General features: G+C 42.1%; 1 protein-coding gene across 1 annotated transcript in view; it reads left to right on the forward strand.

Moving 5' to 3' along the window:
- The window catches only part of kif1aa (kinesin family member 1Aa), a 130,569-nt gene that overhangs the window by 61,365 nt on the left and 50,570 nt on the right, over positions 1–18,634 (forward strand). The window contains exons 22-26 of the mRNA XM_039001780.1: positions 5,059–5,177; positions 5,445–5,530; positions 10,022–10,157; positions 12,888–13,053; positions 13,195–13,285. Coding sequence (XP_038857708.1) covers positions 5,059–5,177; positions 5,445–5,530; positions 10,022–10,157; positions 12,888–13,053; positions 13,195–13,285 — 598 coding nt within the window. The remainder of the gene's footprint in view (positions 1–5,058; positions 5,178–5,444; positions 5,531–10,021; positions 10,158–12,887; positions 13,054–13,194; positions 13,286–18,634) is intronic.

Consider the following 18,634-nt stretch of genomic DNA (forward strand, 5'->3'; position numbering starts at 1 on the left):
CTTCAGCTTTATATTACTGTCACATCACACCTTCAGCTTTATATTACTGTCACATCACACCTTCAGCTTTATATTACTGTCACATCACACCTTCAGCTTTATATTACTGTCACATCACACCTTCAGCTTTATATTACTGTCACATCACACCTTCAGCTTTATATTACTGTCACATCACACCTTCAGCTTTATGTTACTGTCACATCATACCTTCAGCTTTATATTACTGTCACATCACACCTTCAGCTTTATATTACTGTCACATCATACCTTCAGCTTTATGTCACTGTAACATCATACCCTCAGCTTTATATTACTGTCACATCATACCTTCAGCTTTATGTTACTGTCACATCACACCTTCAGCTTTATATTACTGTCACATCACACCTTCAGCTTTATATTACTGTCACATCACACCTTCAGCTTTATGTTACTGTCACATCACACCTTCAGCTTTATGTTACTGTCATAGCACACCTTCAGCTTTATGTTACTGTCACATCACACCTTCAGCTTTATATTAGTCACATCACACCTTCAGCTTTATGTTACTGTCACATCATACCTTCAGCTTTATATTACTGTCACATCACACCTTCAGCTTTATATTACTGTCACATCACACCTTCAGCTTTATGTTACTGTCACATCACACCTTCAGCTTTATGTTACTGTCACATCACACCTTCAGCTTTATGTTACTGTCACATCACACCTTCAGCTTTATATTAGTCACATCACACCTTCAGCTTTATGTTACTGTCACATCATACCTTCAGCTTTATATTACTGTCACATCACACCTTCAGCTTTATATTACTGTCATATCACACCTTCAGCTTTATATTACTGTCACATCATACCTTCAGCTTTATGTTACTGTCACATCACACCTTCAGCTTTATATTACTGTCACATCACACCTTCAGCTTTATATTAGTCACATCATACCTTCAGCTTTATATTAGTCACATCATACCTTCAGCTTTATGTTACTGTCACATCATACCTTCAGCTTTATATTACTGTCACATCATACCTTCAGCTTTATGTTAGTCACATCATACCTTCAGCTTTATATTACTGTCACATCATACCTTCAGCTTTATGTTACTGTCACATCCTACCTTCAGCTTTATGTTACTGTCACATCATACCTTCAGCTTTATGTTACTGTCACATCACACCTTCAGCTTTATATTACTGTCATATCACACCTTCAGCTTTATATTACTGTCACATCATACCTTCAGCTTTATGTTACTGTCACATCACACCTTCAGCTTTATATTACTGTCACATCATACCTTCAGCTTTATATTACTGTCACATCATACCTTCAGCTTTATGTTAGTCACATCATACCTTCAGCTTTATATTACTGTCACATCATACCTTCAGCTTTATGTTACTGTCACATCCTACCTTCAGCTTTATGTTACTGTCACATCATACCTTCAGCTTTATGTTACTGTCACATCATACCTTCAGCTTTATGTTACTGTCACATCACACCTTCAGCTTTATATTACTGTCACATCATACCTTCAGCTTTATATTACTGTCACATCACACCTTCAGCTTTATGTTACTGTCACATCACACCTTCAGCTTTACGTTACTGTCACATCACACCTTCAGCTTTACGTTACTGTCACATCACACCTTCAGCTTTACATTACTGTCACATCACACCTTCAGCTTTATGTTACTGTCACATCACACCTTCAGCTTTATGTTACTGTCACATCACACGTTCAGCTTTATGTTACTGTCACATCACACCTTCAGCTTTATATTACTGTCACATCACACCTTCAGCTTTATATTACTGTCACATCATACCTTCAGCTTTACGTTACTGTCACATCACACCTTCAGCTTTACATTACTGTCACATCACACCTTCAGCTTTATATTACTGTCACATCACACCTTCAGCTTTATGTTACTGTCACAACACACCTTCAGCTTTATGTTACTGTCACATCATACCTTCAGCTTTATGTCACTGTAACATCATACCCTCAGCTTTATATTACTGTCACATCATACCTTCAGCTTTATGTTACTGTCACATCACACCTTCAGCTTTATATTACTGTCACATCACACCTTCAGCTTTATATTACTGTCACATCACACCTTCAGCTTTATGTTACTGTCACATCACACCTTCAGCTTTATGTTACTGTCATAGCACACCTTCAGCTTTATGTTACTGTCACATCACACCTTCAGCTTTATATTAGTCACATCACACCTTCAGCTTTATGTTACTGTCACATCATACCTTCAGCTTTATATTACTGTCACATCACACCTTCAGCTTTATATTACTGTCACATCACACCTTCAGCTTTATGTTACTGTCACATCACACCTTCAGCTTTATGTTACTGTCACATCACACCTTCAGCTTTATGTTACTGTCACATCACACCTTCAGCTTTATATTAGTCACATCACACCTTCAGCTTTATGTTACTGTCACATCATACCTTCAGCTTTATATTACTGTCACATCACACCTTCAGCTTTATATTACTGTCATATCACACCTTCAGCTTTATATTACTGTCACATCATACCTTCAGCTTTATGTTACTGTCACATCACACCTTCAGCTTTATATTACTGTCACATCACACCTTCAGCTTTATATTAGTCACATCATACCTTCAGCTTTATATTAGTCACATCATACCTTCAGCTTTATGTTACTGTCACATCATACCTTCAGCTTTATATTACTGTCACATCACACCTTCAGCTTTATGTTAGTCACATCATACCTTCAGCTTTATATTACTGTCACATCATACCTTCAGCTTTATGTTACTGTCACATCCTACCTTCAGCTTTATGTTACTGTCACATCATACCTTCAGCTTTATGTTACTGTCACATCACACCTTCAGCTTTATATTACTGTCATATCACACCTTCAGCTTTATATTACTGTCACATCATACCTTCAGCTTTATGTTACTGTCACATCACACCTTCAGCTTTATATTACTGTCACATCATACCTTCAGCTTTATATTACTGTCACATCATACCTTCAGCTTTATGTTAGTCACATCATACCTTCAGCTTTATATTACTGTCACATCATACCTTCAGCTTTATGTTACTGTCACATCCTACCTTCAGCTTTATGTTACTGTCACATCATACCTTCAGCTTTATGTTACTGTCACATCATACCTTCAGCTTTATGTTACTGTCACATCACACCTTCAGCTTTATATTACTGTCACATCATACCTTCAGCTTTATATTACTGTCACATCACACCTTCAGCTTTATGTTACTGTCACATCACACCTTCAGCTTTACGTTACTGTCACATCACACCTTCAGCTTTACGTTACTGTCACATCACACCTTCAGCTTTACATTACTGTCACATCACACCTTCAGCTTTATGTTACTGTCACATCACACCTTCAGCTTTATGTTACTGTCACATCACACGTTCAGCTTTATGTTACTGTCACATCACACCTTCAGCTTTATATTACTGTCACATCACACCTTCAGCTTTATATTACTGTCACATCATACCTTCAGCTTTACGTTACTGTCACATCACACCTTCAGCTTTACATTACTGTCACATCACACCTTCAGCTTTATATTACTGTCACATCACACCTTCAGCTTTATGTTACTGTCACAACACACCTTCAGCTTTATGTTACTGTCACATCATACCTTTATGCACACAGGTCAGGGATGGATGCTCTTTCTTGACACTGGTGATGACCCTGCCCTGTACACGTTGGTGGATCCATCCGTGCCACTTTGCTTTAGTAGTGATCCAAGCAAAGTTGTTGCTCAACGAATGCTTGAGGTGTTTGTCTCACCTTGTTTTGTATGTCTTTTATAAGGAGACCATTATCTGAACTAAGAACATATCTCATATATCTTCTGATATCTGTTTTTGTTTCTGCACAACGCAGCACAGCAGCCACTCACGGCTAGATGTCCTTGCCATGTCACGAATGTTCTCTTGATAATAAATATAAATGAATCATCAATTGATTCATGTGAAGCAACTGATTCAGGAAGTGATTTAGGAAGACGCAATATCTCAAGATGAAAGAGCTAGTTTCTACCACAGCTATCTCTTTTAGGCATGCCAGAGCACATTATTCTTTATTTTTTAACATTTTTTTGTAACATTTTACATTGGTTCCCTTTTTTTGTTTTTGCACAAACCAGCAGTCCACTTCCTGTGGGGAGTGGGTTTGTTTTTGTTAAATTCATGGGTGTCATTCTTCGTTTTTTTAACGTTACTTATTTCAAGCTGTTGACTGTTAGTTCAAGCTTTTAGCCATGTTCTGTATTATGAGGATTTCTGCTTGATTTGTTTTTCAATTCATTTGAGTTAAAGAAGGCAAAAGCTTCTTTTTTTTGGTTCTCATCTTTTTGTCCTGAGCATGCCTTCTTTGCACCTCACCAATGTTGTCGTAAGCCTACCTTTTCTACCGCCCTTTTACCCCTTAAATGTCTACCCGCCTCTTTGGCACTTTGGAAATGTTATCCTTGACAGCAAGACACAATATGGTATTACAAAGATTATAGCTAGGAGTTATGGAATCTGACAATCCAGGAGATTGAAACTAAATATCCTAAAGATGTTCCACTTCTAGGTTGTGGTCTTGCTGTAACTTCAAGCTATAGAACTACACGCATTACATACAGAATAACAATATTTCTACATTTTGGGATATGGAAAATATGTTGCCAAAATGACATACAGTTTGTCAGTTGTTATCTCTGGACGTTATCTCTCTGTCCTGGTGTTCTGGTGTCTCTGGGATCTCTAATGGTACATTCACTATTCTATCCCTCTCTTATTCAATCTACCTCTCTCCCTTTCTTCTCTTCAATTCTCTCTCCCTCTCTCTCTCTCTCTCTCTCTCTCTCTCTGTCTCTTTCTGTATCTACTTCCCTCTCTCTCTCTCTCTCTCTCTCTCTCTCTCTCTCTCTCTCTCTCTCTCTCTCTCTCTCTCTCTCTCTCTCTCTCTCCCTCCCATCCAGAGCCTTTGTGTACCTGAGTAACCTGCTGTACCCCGTGCCGCTGGTCCATCGCGTGGCCATCGTGAGTGAGAAGGGAGAGGTTAAAGGATTCCTCAGGGTGGCTGTACAAGCTATCTCAGGTAAGATCTGGACCCCCCCCCCCCCCCCTTTCACATCAAACAACCAAATCAATCAATAAATCAGTCAATCAATCATTCATTCAATCAATCAAACAACCAAACAAAGAATGCCTAACCTACTGAAGCATACAGACATGTACATAAGGGACTCGGGTTTCTTCAAAAGATACACAGTAGTAATACAGATCAGGTCGGGTTTGACTGAAAGACAGACTGAGTGTGACTTCTACAGGAAGTCAAGTGAAGGTGTTTTGTGTTTCCCTCCAGCTGATGAGGAAGCTCCTGACTACGGCTCCGGTGTCCGCCAGTCTGGCACCGCCAAGATCTCCTTCGAGGACAGGGAGTTTGAGAAGGTACGTCTCCTGAGCAAACCAACAGAGGATATCAGCCGCTGTTTTGTCTAGTCCAGTATCTATGTACCCATTGATGGATTGCTGAATGCTATGTATTGGCAAATGAGAGGCTTTGAAGCCACTAGTCGACCATATTGGCACTCCCCCATTCCTTCTCCAGAGGAATGAATGGAATTATTTATACAGTATTTCAATTAAATGTTTCAAGGATAAAATTGCATGTATTTAAAGGCGCAGCTGCACCCGCTGATTTGTCCTCGTATTTTGGCATGTATTAACAGGTCCATGTAGAATATACAACCTTTTAAATAATAAGTGTTCTGCTAATGTAACTATGTACACCTTTCAAACAATACAGTTTAAAAAATAAAGTTAAGAAAATATTACTAAAAAACTAAAGTAAAAAACAACAAAAACAATGTGGAGGTTATATACAGGGTGTTACGGTACAGAGTCAATGTGGAGGCTATATACAGGGTGTTACGGTACAGAGTCAATGTGGAGGCTATATACAGGGTGTTACGGTACAGAGTCAATGTGGAGGCTATATACAGGGGGTACCGGTACAGAGTCAATGTGGAGGTTATATACAGGGGGTACCGGTACAGAGTCAATGTGGAGGTTATATACAGGGGGTACCAGTACAGAGTCAATGTGGAGGCTATATACAGGGTGTTACGGTACAGAGTCAATGTGGAGGTTATATACAGGGGGTACCGGTACAGAGTCAATATGGAGGTTATATACAGGGGGTACCGGTACAGAGTCAATGTGGAGGTTATATACAGGGGGTACCGGTACAGAGTCAATGTGGAGGCTATATACAGGGGGTACCGGTACAGAGTCAATGTGGAGGTTATATACAGGGGGTACTGGTACAGAGTCAATGTGGAGGTTATATACAGGGTATTACGGTACAGAGTCAATGTGGAGGCTATATACAGGGGGTACCGGTACAGAGTCAATGTGGAGGTTATATACAGGGTGTTACGGTACAGAGTCAATGTGGAGGCTATATACAGGGGGTACCGGTACAGAGTCAATGTGGAGGCTATATACAGGGTGTTACGGTACAGAGTCAATGTGGAGGCTATATACAGGGGGGTACCGGTACAGAGTCAATGTGGAGGCTATATACAGTTGGTACTGGTACAGAGTCAATGTGGAGGCTATATACAGGGTGTTACGGTACAGAGTCAATGTGGAGGTTATATACAGGGTGTTACGGTACAGAGTCAATGTGGAGGCTATATACAGGGTGTTACGGTACAGAGTCAATGTGGAGGCTATATACAGGGTGTTACGGTACAGAGTCAATGTGGAGGTTATATACAGGGGGTACCGGTACAGAGTCAATGTGGAGGTTATATACAGGGGGTACCGGTACAGAGTCAATGTGGAGGCTATATACAGGGTGTTACGGTACAGAGTCAATGTGGAGGTTATATACAGGGGGTACCGGTACAGAGTCAATGTGGAGGCTATATACAGGGGGTACCGGTACAGAGTCAATGTGGAGGCTATATACAGGGTGTTACGGTACAGAGTCAATGTGGAGGTTATATACAGGGGGTACCGGTACAGAGTCAATGTGGAGGTTATATACAGGGGGTACCGGTACAGAGTCAATGTGGAGGTTATATACAGGGGGTACCGGTACAGAGTCAATGTGGAGGTTATATACAGGGTATTACGGTACAGAGTCAATGTGGAGGCTATATACAGGGGGTACCGGTACAGAGTCAATGTGGAGGCTATATACAGGGGGTACTGGTACAGAGTCAATGTGGAGGTTATATACAGGGGGTACCGGTACAGAGTCAATGTGGAGGTTATATACAGGGTGTTACGGTACAGAGTCAATGTGGAGGCTATATACAGGGGGTACTGGTACAGAGTCAATGTGGAGGCTATATACAGGGTGTTACGGTACAGAGTCAATGTGGAGGCTATATACAGGGGGGTACCGGTACAGAGTCAATGTGGAGGCTATATACAGTTGGTACTGGTACAGAGTCAATGTGGAGGCTATATACAGGGTGTTACGGTACAGAGTCAATGTGGAGGTTATATACAGGGTGTTACGGTACAGAGTCAATGTGGAGGCTATATACAGGGTGTTACGGTACAGAGTCAATGTGGAGGCTATATACAGGGTGTTACGGTACAGAGTCAATGTGGAGGTTATATACAGGGGGTACCGGTACAGAGTCAATGTGGAGGTTATATACAGGGGGTACCGGTACAGAGTCAATGTGGAGGCTATATACAGGGTGTTACGGTACAGAGTCAATGTGGAGGTTATATACAGGGGGTACCGGTACAGAGTCAATGTGGAGGTTATATACAGGGGGTACCGGTACAGAGTCAATGTGGAGGTTATATACAGGGGGTACCGGTACAGAGTCAATGTGGAGGTTATATACAGGGTATTACGGTACAGAGTCAATGTGGAGGCTATATACAGGGGGTACCGGTACAGAGTCAATGTGGAGGCTATATACAGGGGGTACTGGTACAGAGTCAATGTGGAGGTTATATACAGGGGGTACCGGTACAGAGTCAATGTGGAGGTTATATACAGGGTGTTACGGTACAGAGTCAATGTGGAGGCTATATACAGGGGGTACTGGTACAGAGTCAATGTGGAGGCTATATACAGGGGGTACCGGTACAGAGTCAATGTGGAGGTTATATACAGGGGGTACCGGTACAGAGTCAATGTGGAGGTTATATACAGGGGGTACCGGTACAGAGTCAATGTGGAGGCTATATACAGGGTGTTACGGTACAGAGTCAATGTGGAGGTTATATACAGGGGGTACCGGTACAGAGTCAATGTGGAGGTTATATACAGGGGGTACCGGTACAGAGTCAATGTGGAGGTTATATACAGGGTGTTACGGTACAGAGTCAATGTGGAGGCTATATACAGGGTGTTACGGTACAGAGTCAATGTGGAGGCTATATACAGTTGGTACTGGTACAGAGTCAATGTGGAGGCTATATACAGGATGTTACGGTACAGAGTCAATTTGGAGGTTATATACAGGGTGTTACGGTACAGAGTCAATGTGGAGGCTATATACAGGGTGTTACGGTACAGAGTCAATGTGGAGGTTATATACAGGGTGTTACGGTACAGAGTCAATGTGGAGGCTATATACAGTTGGTACTGGTACAGAGTCAATGTGGAGGTTATATACAGTTGGTACTGGTACAGAGTCAATGTGGAGGTTATATACAGTTGGTACTGGTACAGAGTCAATGTGGAGGCTATATACAGTTGGTACTGGTACAGAGTCAATGTGGAGGCTATATACAGGGGGTACCGGTACAGAGTCCATGTGGAGGCTATATACAGGGTGTTACGGTACAGAGTCAATGTGGAGGCTATATACAGGGTGTTACGGTACAGAGTCAATGTGGAGGCTATATACAGGGTGTTACGGTACAGAGTCAATGTGGAGGCTATATACAGTTGGTACTGGTACAGAGTCCGTGTGGAGGCTATATACAGGGGGTACCGGTACAGAGTCAATGTGGAGGCTATATACAGGGTGTTACGGTACAGAGTCAATGTGGAGGCTATATACAGGGTGTTACGGTACAGAGTCAATGTGGAGGCTATATACAGGGTGTTACGGTACAGAGTCAATGTGGAGGCTATATACAGGGTGTTACAGTACAGAGTCAATGTGGAGGCTATATACAGTTGGTACTGGTACAGAGTCAATGTGCAGGGGTACAGGTTAGTCGAGGTAATTTGTACATGTAGGTAGGGGTAAAGTGACTATGCGTAGATAGTAAACAGCGAGTAGCAGCAGTGTAAAAACAAAAGGGGGGGTGTCAATGTAAATAGTCCGGGTGGTCATTTGATTAACTGTTTAGTAGTCTCATGGCTTGGGTGTAGAAGCTGTTAAGGAGCATTTCGGACCTAGACTTTGCGCTCCGGTACCGCTTGCCATGCGGTAGCAGAGAGAACAGTCTATGACTTGGGCGACTGGAGTCTTTGACCCTTTTTTTGGGCCTTCCCTCTGACACCGTCTAGTATAGAGGTCCTGGATGGCAGGAAGCTTGGTCCCAGTGATTTATTGGTTATTGATTTATATATATATAACTGCTCGACTAAAATAATCTCGGTCCACCAACAGCCTAACGACAAAGCAATCGACCAGTCAACTAATTGGGGTACGCGTGCGAAGATGGAGGCACGGTGACTTCAAAACAGCCATCTAGTGTATATATAAATCATTGTATGTACCTTCCCTAGTTTTACAGAGACCTAGTTACCTCCCTTAGCTTTGCTTACTGTATGCTGTCCCGTGTGGTCAGTTCCATGCTACGTCTTCTAGCTTTAATGTCAGTGGCTAGGCCACTCCCTCTATCTCTGCTAACTGTATGCTATCTTCTAGCTAGTTAGTGACTACCTCCTAGGTTTGCTAGCTTCTCTTCCAGCTTTGCTAACTGTATGCTGTCCCTTGTGGTCAGTTCCAGGCTGAGTCGTGCCCCGCTGGTCTGTCCCGTACTGGGGCGTCCCAGGAGGAGCTGCGTTTCGTGGAGGGGGAGGGACAGAACTCAGAGATCGGACCCTCAGCCGATGAAGTCAACAACAATACATGTGCGGGTAACTAGCTGTGTAGTCTCCTCAGCCGCTGTGTAGTCTCCTCAGCCGCTGTGTAGTCTCCTCAGATGCTGTGTAGTCTCCTCAGCCGCTGTGTAGTCTCCTCAGCCGCTGTGTAGTCTCCTCAGCCGCTGTGTAGTCTCCTCAGTCGCTGTGTAGTTTCCTCAGACGCTGTGGTGTCTCCTCAGACGCTGTGTGGTCTCCTCAGTCGCTGTGTAGTCTCTTCAGCCGCTGTGTAGTCTCCTCAGCCGCTGTGTAGTCTCCTCAGCCGCTGTGTAGTCTCCTCAGTCGCTGTGTAGTCTCCTCAGCCGCTGTGTAGTCTCCTCAGCCGCTGTGTAGTCTCCTCAGCCGCTGTGTAGTCTCCTCAGCCGCTGTGTAGTCTCCTCAGTCGCTGTGTAGTCTCCTCAGTCGCTGTGCAGTCTCCTCAGCTGCTGTGTAGTCTCCTCAGCCGCTGTGTAATCTCCTCAGCCGCTGTGTAGTCTCTCCAGCCGCTGTGTAGTCTCTCCAGCCGCTGTGTAGTCTCCTCAGCCGCTGTGTAGTCTCCTCAGCCGCTGTGTAGTCTCCTCAGTCGCTGTGTAGTCTCCTCAGTCGCTGTGTAGTCTCCTCAGCCGCTCTGTAGTCTCCTCAGCCGCTGTGGTGTCTCCTCAGCCGCTGTGGTGTCTCCTCAGCCGCTGTGGTGTCTCGTCAAACTGTGGTGTCTCGTCAAACTTTTCTACACGCGAGATTAGCTGTAGAGAACTCTGTGTGTGGAGTCTGTCTGTGAGGCTGTGGTCTGTCTGTCGTGGGCGTGGTCTGTGTATGTGGGTGTGGCCTTCAGAAAGCCTTCAGGAAGTATTCAGGAAGTATTCATACCTCTTGATTTATTCCACACTTTGTTGTGTTACCGCCTGAACTCAAAATGGATGAAATAGATTTTTATCTCACCTATCTACACACAATGCCCCATAATGACAAAGTGAAAACATGTTTTTAGAAATGATTGAACATTTATTGAAACTTAAATACAGGAATATCTAATTTACATAAGTGTTCACACCCTTGAGTCAATACATGTTAGAATCACCGTAAATAGCAGGGATTTCAGTTGTGTGTCTTTCCAGGTAAGTCTCAAAGAGATTTTCACACCTGGATTGTACAATATTTGCATATTATTATTTTTCAAATTCTTCAAGCTCTGTCAAATTGGTTGTTGATCATTGCTAGACAGCCATTTTCAAATCTTGCCAGAGATTTGTAAGCCGATTTAAGTCAAAACTGTAATTAGGCCACTCAGGAACATTCAATGTCGTTTTGGTAAGCAACTCCAGTGTTTATTTGGCCGTGTGTTTTAGGCTATTGTCCTGCTGAAAGGTGAATTTTTCTCCCAGTGTTGGTTGGAAAGCAGACTCAACCAGGTTTTCCTCTCAGATTTTGCCTGTGCTTCGCTTTATTCTGTTGATTTTTCTCCTAAAATACTCCCTAGTCCTTGCTGATGACAAGCATACCCATAACATGATGCAGTCACCACCATGATTGAAAATATGAAAAGTGGTACCCAGTGATGTGTTGTGTTGGATTTGCCCCAAACATAACGCTTTGCATTCAAGACATAAAATGTATTTCTTTGCAACATTTTTTTCAGTTTGACTTTTTATTGCCTCATTCCAAACAGGATGCATGTTTTGGAATACATAATACAGGGTGTATTGATACACCATCCAAAGTGTATTTAAAAACTTCACCATGCTCTAAGGGATATTCAATATCTGCTTTTTCATTGTTTTACCAATAGGTGCCCTTCTTTGCGAGGCATTGGAAAACCTACCTGTTCGTTGTGGTTGAATTCTGTTTTTTAATTTCACTGCTCGACTGAGGGATCTTACGTATAATTATATGTGTGGGATACAGAGCTGAAGTAGTCATTCAACATCATGTTAAACGCTATTATTGCACACAGATAAGCCATTCTAGTTAATTGTGTCTTTTGTTTCTGTTAGTCTTTAGTGACATGGATAGAAGTACAGTCTGCTGTCATTCTGATCTGCTAAGAATATTACTCCTGCTTATTATGAAGAAAAAAATACATCTGTTTAACTTTGGTGTAAACTAAAAGAGAGTGTTTTGAATTATTTTTGTTGTATTAATGCTATTTAATCTCTCCTCAGACTAATAATTCTGTTTGTCCTGTGGGTACCTTTGCCACTGTTCCACCCCTTGTGTGTTGCGCTGTCATGGTGTATTTGTTGCAAATTATTATATGATTTGTTAACCATTTTTTACTCCTGGACTTATTAAGGTTTGCTATAACAAAGGGATTGAATACTTATTGACTCAAGACATTTCAACGTTACATTTTTCATTAATTTGTCAACATTTCTTGAACCATAATTTGACTTTGACATTACAGGGCATTGTGGGTAGGCCAATGACACAACATCTACATTGAATCTATTTTAAATTCAGGCTGTAACACAACAACATGTGGAAAAAAGTTAAAGCAGGTGAATACCTTCTGAAGGCGCTGTACGTGTGTTTGGGGTGTGTTCATATCTGCATAATGCTAAATGTATTTATGTACAGGTAGGTAGTGTGTTTGTCAGTGTGAAGCAACTGCCTGAAGTTATACTATGTTGTTTTAAGTAAGGATGTAGTGCAGAGAGAAATAGCTCAGTGTGCCATAATGAAAACACTGAAAGCATAACTACATTCAATGTCTCTTCTATGTCTTCATGTCTCTGTTTTAACTCCCTGTAGCCGGTCCTGAGGAGTTGGAGAGCCCCCTGAAGACCAACCTGGAGGGAGGAGCTCTGGACGGAGCCCTGGAGCACCTGAGGATAGGTAACATCTTCACCTTCAGAGTGACGGTCCTCCAGGCCTTCAGCATCTCTGCAGAGTACGCTGACATCTTCTGCCAGTTCAAGTAAGTCGTTGTTGTTGTTGTTCTTCTTCTTCTGCCTCTTCTTCTTCAGTAAGGTCTATCAGATCTTTAGGTCTATCAGACATTGTAACAGACTGAGTGATAGCTAACGAGGCCCTCCTCGCTCTTTCTGATCATCTACAGTTTCATCCACCGCCATGATGAGGCCTTTTCCACAGAGCCTCTAAAGAACACAGGGCGAGGTCCTCCTCTGGGCTTCTACCACGTACAAAATGTAAGCAGTTGAATGATTAATGAAAAGTATGTGCTAATATGATAGACAGCAGAATCAGAGTCACAAACAGGTAAGAGGGCCGAAGAGTTTTCAGCTGGAAAAAAAAAGGATTTCTGTGGTCCAAGTAGAATTTTTCCCCTCGTGGGGTGTCCTTGAATTGATTTGTTGTTCATAAATTGACAGCGACCATATGTCTGGTTGCCGTCCGAACACAAGGAGTGCTGTTCACATGTTTAGTTTATAGTCCTGGAACCAGGAAGACGTGAGGCCTCTTGTCAGTAGAGCTGCAATTGGCTCAGTTGAGGAAAAGGTTCCAGTGGTCGATTCATCGGCCCATTCAACGCCGACGTTGTTCTGTGATCTAAGCAGCCCATGAATCAATAAATTCTCCACGCCAAAGGAGGGGTATTTTGTATACTCTCAAAACATATTCCAACATCCATGTATGAACACCTGCAATTTCCATGACATAGACTGACCAGGTGAATCCAGGTGAAAGCTAGGATCACTTCTTAAATCCACTTCGATCAGTGTAGAGGAAGGGAGGAGACAGGTTAACTTCTACTTCATCACAATCCCGGATCCGGGAGCACCCCCATCAGTAAAAAAGCTGACTAGCATAGCCTAGCATAGCGTCACAAGTAAATACTAGCATCTAAATATCATTAAATCACAAGTCCAAGACACCAGATGAAAGATACACATCTTGTGAATCCAGCCATCATTTCTGATTTTTAAAATGTTTTACAGGGAAGACACAATATGTAAATCTATTAGCTAACCACGATAGCAAAAGACACAACTTTTTTTCCCACCATTTTTTTCCTGCATAGGTAGCTATCACAATTTCGACCAAATAAAGATATAAATAGCCACTAACCAAGAAACAACTTCATCAGATGACAGTCTGATAACATATTTATTGTATAGCATATGTTTTGTTAGAAAAATGTGCATATTTCAGGTATAAATCATAGTTTACCATTGCAGCCACCATCACAACTCTCACCAAAGCAACTAGAATAACTACAGAGACCATCGTGTATTACCTAAATACTCATCATAAAACATTTCTGAAAAATACACAGCGTACAGCAAATGAAAGACAAAGATCTTGTGAATCCAGCCAATATTTCAGATTTTTTAAGTGTTTTACAGCGAAAACACAATATAGCATTATATTAGCTTACTACAATAGCCAACCACACAACAGCATTGATTCAGGCCAACAATAGCGATAACGAATAAACCAGCAAAAGATATTAATTTTTTCACTAACCTTCTCAAAACTTCTTCAGATGACAGTCCTATAACATCATATTACACAATACATATAGAGTTTGTTCGAAAATGTGCATATTTAGCGGCACAAATCGTGGTTATACAATGAGAAAAGTAGCCAAACTGCCAACAATATGTCGGGAGAAATCTTGGGAGAGGCACCTATTCTAATCAGTAACTAATCCTAAACTTGACTAAAAAATACAGGTTGGACAGCAAATGAAAGATATATTAGTTCTTAATGCAATCGCTGTGTTAGATTTTTAAAATTAACGTTACTACGACATACAGCGTGCGTTAAAGCGAGACCGCACTGAGATTCATGGCGGAATATGAGTGTAACATTTTTCAACAGAACAACGAATTAACATCATATATAGTTCTTACTTTTTGATGAGCTCCCATCAGAATCTTGGGCAAGGTGTCCTTTGTCCAAAAGAATCGTTGCTCGGTTGTAGATTGTCGCCTTCAACGTTGGAATTAGCAGTAAACATTAGCCATGTGGCAAAGACGTGCCCAACTCCCTAAAACGCAGCATAAATAAATATCCGAAAATCGCAATATAATGATATAAACTGATATAACTCGGTTTAATATAACAACATTATGATGTCTTTAACACCTATATCGAATAAAAACAGAGCCGGATATATCTAAGGGCTATAAAGGGAGCTTTCTATCACGACAGCCAGAGGTCCTTTCTGCGTCAGAGCGAAGAGGACAAAGGACGGACCCCACGTTGCCAGCCCATTTATAAGCTCTCAGATCTGCCTAGAAACACCATTTCAATTCTCACTATTCGCTGACATCCAGGGGAAGGCGTATGCAGTGCATCTCAACCAATAGAAGACAGGCAGATTTATAACCGGATCTCAGAACAGCCAGCAGAATTCAGCATTCTCACATCCTCATAGGAAAATTGCTCTAGCTCCAGTTCTGTTTTACTCACAGATATAATTCAAACGGTTTTAGAAACTAGAGAGTGTTTTCTATCCAATAGTAATAATAATATGCATATTGTACGAGCAAGAATTGAGTACGAGGCAGTTTAATTTGGGAACGAAATTATTACAAAGTGCCAACAGCACCCCCTATTGAGAAAAGGTTTTAAAGAAGGATTTTTAAGCCGTGAGACAGTTGAGACATGGATTGTGTATGTGTGCCATTCAGAGGGTGAATGGGCAGGACAAAAGATTTAAGTGGGTATGGTAGTCAGTGCCAAGCGCACTGATTTGTGTCAAGAACTGCAACGCTGCTGGGTTTTTCACGCTCAACAGTTTCCTGTGTGTATCAAGAATGGTCCACCACCCAAAGGACATCATTGGAGCATCATTGAAGCATTGGAGTCAACATGGGCCAGGATCCCTGTGGATAGAGTAGCCATTTGATAAGGTGTTCAGGAGTCTTATGGCTTGGGGGAGAAGCTGTTTAGAAGCCTCTTGGACCTAGAATTGGCGCTCCGGTACCGCTTGCCTTGCAGTAGCAGAGAGAACAGTCTATGACTAGGGTGGCTGGAGTCTTTGACAATTTTTAGGGCCTTCCTCTGACAGCACCTGGTATAGAGGTCCTGGATGGCAGGAAGCTTGGTGATGTGTGATGTACTGGGCTGTTCGCACTACCCTCTGTAGTGCCTTGCGGTCGGAGGCCTAGCAGTTGCCATACCAGGCAGTGATGCAACCATTCAGGAAGCTGTCGATGGTGCAGCTGTAGAACCTATTCAGGATCTGAGGACCCATGCCAAATCTTTTCAGTCTCCTGAGGGTGAATAGGTTTTGTTGTGCCCTCTTCACAACTGTCTTGGTGTGCTTGGACCATGTTAGTTTGTTGGTGATGTGGACACCAAGGAACTTGAAGCTCTCAACCTGTGGCACCACACAGCCAGGTCTCTGCTCTCCTCCCTATAGGCTGTCTCGTCGTTGTCGGTGATCAGGCCTACCACTGTTGTGTCATCGGCAGACTTAATGATGGTGTTGGAGTCGTGCCTGGCCATGCAATCATGAGTGAACAGGGAGAACAGGAGGGGACTGAGCACGCACCCCTGAGGGGTCCCTATGTTGAGAATCAGTGTGGCGGATGTGTTGTTACCTACCCTTACCACCTGGGGGCGGCCTGTCAGGAAGTTTAGGATCCAATTGCAGAGGGAGGTGTTTATTCCCAGGGTCCTTAGCTTATTGATGAGCTTTGAGGGCACTATGGTGTTGAACACTGAGCTGTAGTCAATGAACAGTATTCTCACATAGGTGTTCCTTTTGTCCAGGTGAGAAAGGGCAGTGTGGAGTGGAATGGAGATGGCATCATCTGTGGATCTGTTGGGGCAGTATGCTAATTGGAGTGGGTCTTGGGTTTTTGGGATAATGGTGTTGATGTGAGCCATGACCAACCTTTCAAAGCACTTCACGGCTACAGACGTGAGTGCTACGGGTCGATAGTCATTTAGGCAAGTTACCTTAGTGTTCTTGGGCACAGGCACTATGGTGGTCTGGTACTACATGGTGTTATGTAGACAGCTACGAAGAATACAGATGAAAACTCTCTAGGTAGATAGTGTGGTCTACAGCTTATCATGAGATACTCTACCTCAGGCGAGGGTTAGATATTGTACACCAGCTGTTATTTACAAAAACACATAGTCCGCCGCCACTTGTCTTACTAGACGCCGCTGTTCTATCCTGCCAGTGCAGCGTATAACCAGCCAGCTGTATGTTGGTAGTGTTGAGGCTGTTCAGAGGGCAAAAGTGGGGGGGATTGCAACTCAATATTAGGAAGGTATTCTTAATTTTTTGTACACTCAGTGTGTATCATACACATCCTAAGTACAAGGTCTTATTATTAGATGCACGTCTAAAAACACTTTTAACCATGTCATTTTAAGTCAGTTTACATCGTTTCTTGATGGCTAGGCCAGCGGGACACCTGTCGACAACTTCCGGTGAAATTGGAGGGCGCGCAATTCAAATAAATGATCATAAAATTACAGATATTAAACATTTAGGAACATACAAGTGTCTTATATCGGTTAAAAGCTTAAATTCTTGTTAATCTAACTGCATTGTCTGATTTACAGTAGGCTTTACAGCGAAAGAATGCCATGCGATTGTTTGAGGACGGCGCCCCACATCCAAATATTTTTCAACCAGCACAGGTTTCATTAATTCACAAATAGCGATTAAATATTCACTTACTTTTTGAAAATCTTCCTCTGATTTGCAATCCAAAGGGTCTCAGCTACAACATGTAGTGTCGTTTTGTTAGATAAAATCCTTTTTTCTTTTTCAATTTAGTTGGCGCTATCAATTTGAGTAATCCACTCGTTCAACATGCAGAGAAAGGAATCCAAAAAGCTACTGCTAAACTCTGTTAAAAGAAGTCAGAATATGTTTCTATTTAATCCTCAGATACCCTAAAATGTAATTAAACTATAATATTTCATACAGAAAGAAGTATGTTCAATAGGAAAGCGATATTAGCAGGTACGCGTCCTCTTTCCAACTCTGTCCCAGTACTAAAACTCATTATTCTTCCTCGTATTGGAAGAAACAAGCCTGAAACCTTGAACACAGACTGTTGACATCTAGTGGAAGCCATAGCAATTGCAATCTGGGAGCTGGATTTGGATGTGCCCCCATAATTTCCATTGTAAGAGCGTGGGCTCTCTCCCCCCAAAAAATTCTTGTTGTTTTTTCTTTGGATTTTCTCCTACCATATCTATTGTGTTATAGTCTCATACATTATTTTAACATTTCTACCAAATTCAAAGTGTTTTCTATCCAATGGTACCGATTATATGCATATCCTGGCTTCTGGGCCTGAGTAGCAGGCAGTTTACTTTGGGCACGTCAGTCAGGCGGAAATTGAGAAAAATAGACCCGAGCCTGAAGAAGTTTTAAATATGTTTTTTAGGCACTTTGTGTGCAGTTTGTTGCCTTCCATATCAATAGATATATACTGTATTTCTTCCTGCTTACTGTTTAATGTAAAGCACTTTACGGATGTAAAAAGGGCTTAATAAATACATTTAATTGATTGATTGTATAGAGCAGTGATGCACCAACACGTCCACGACAGACG

Source organism: Salvelinus namaycush, chromosome 10 (assembly GCF_016432855.1).
Source record: "Salvelinus namaycush isolate Seneca chromosome 10, SaNama_1.0, whole genome shotgun sequence".
NCBI lineage: Eukaryota > Metazoa > Chordata > Actinopteri > Salmoniformes > Salmonidae > Salvelinus > Salvelinus namaycush.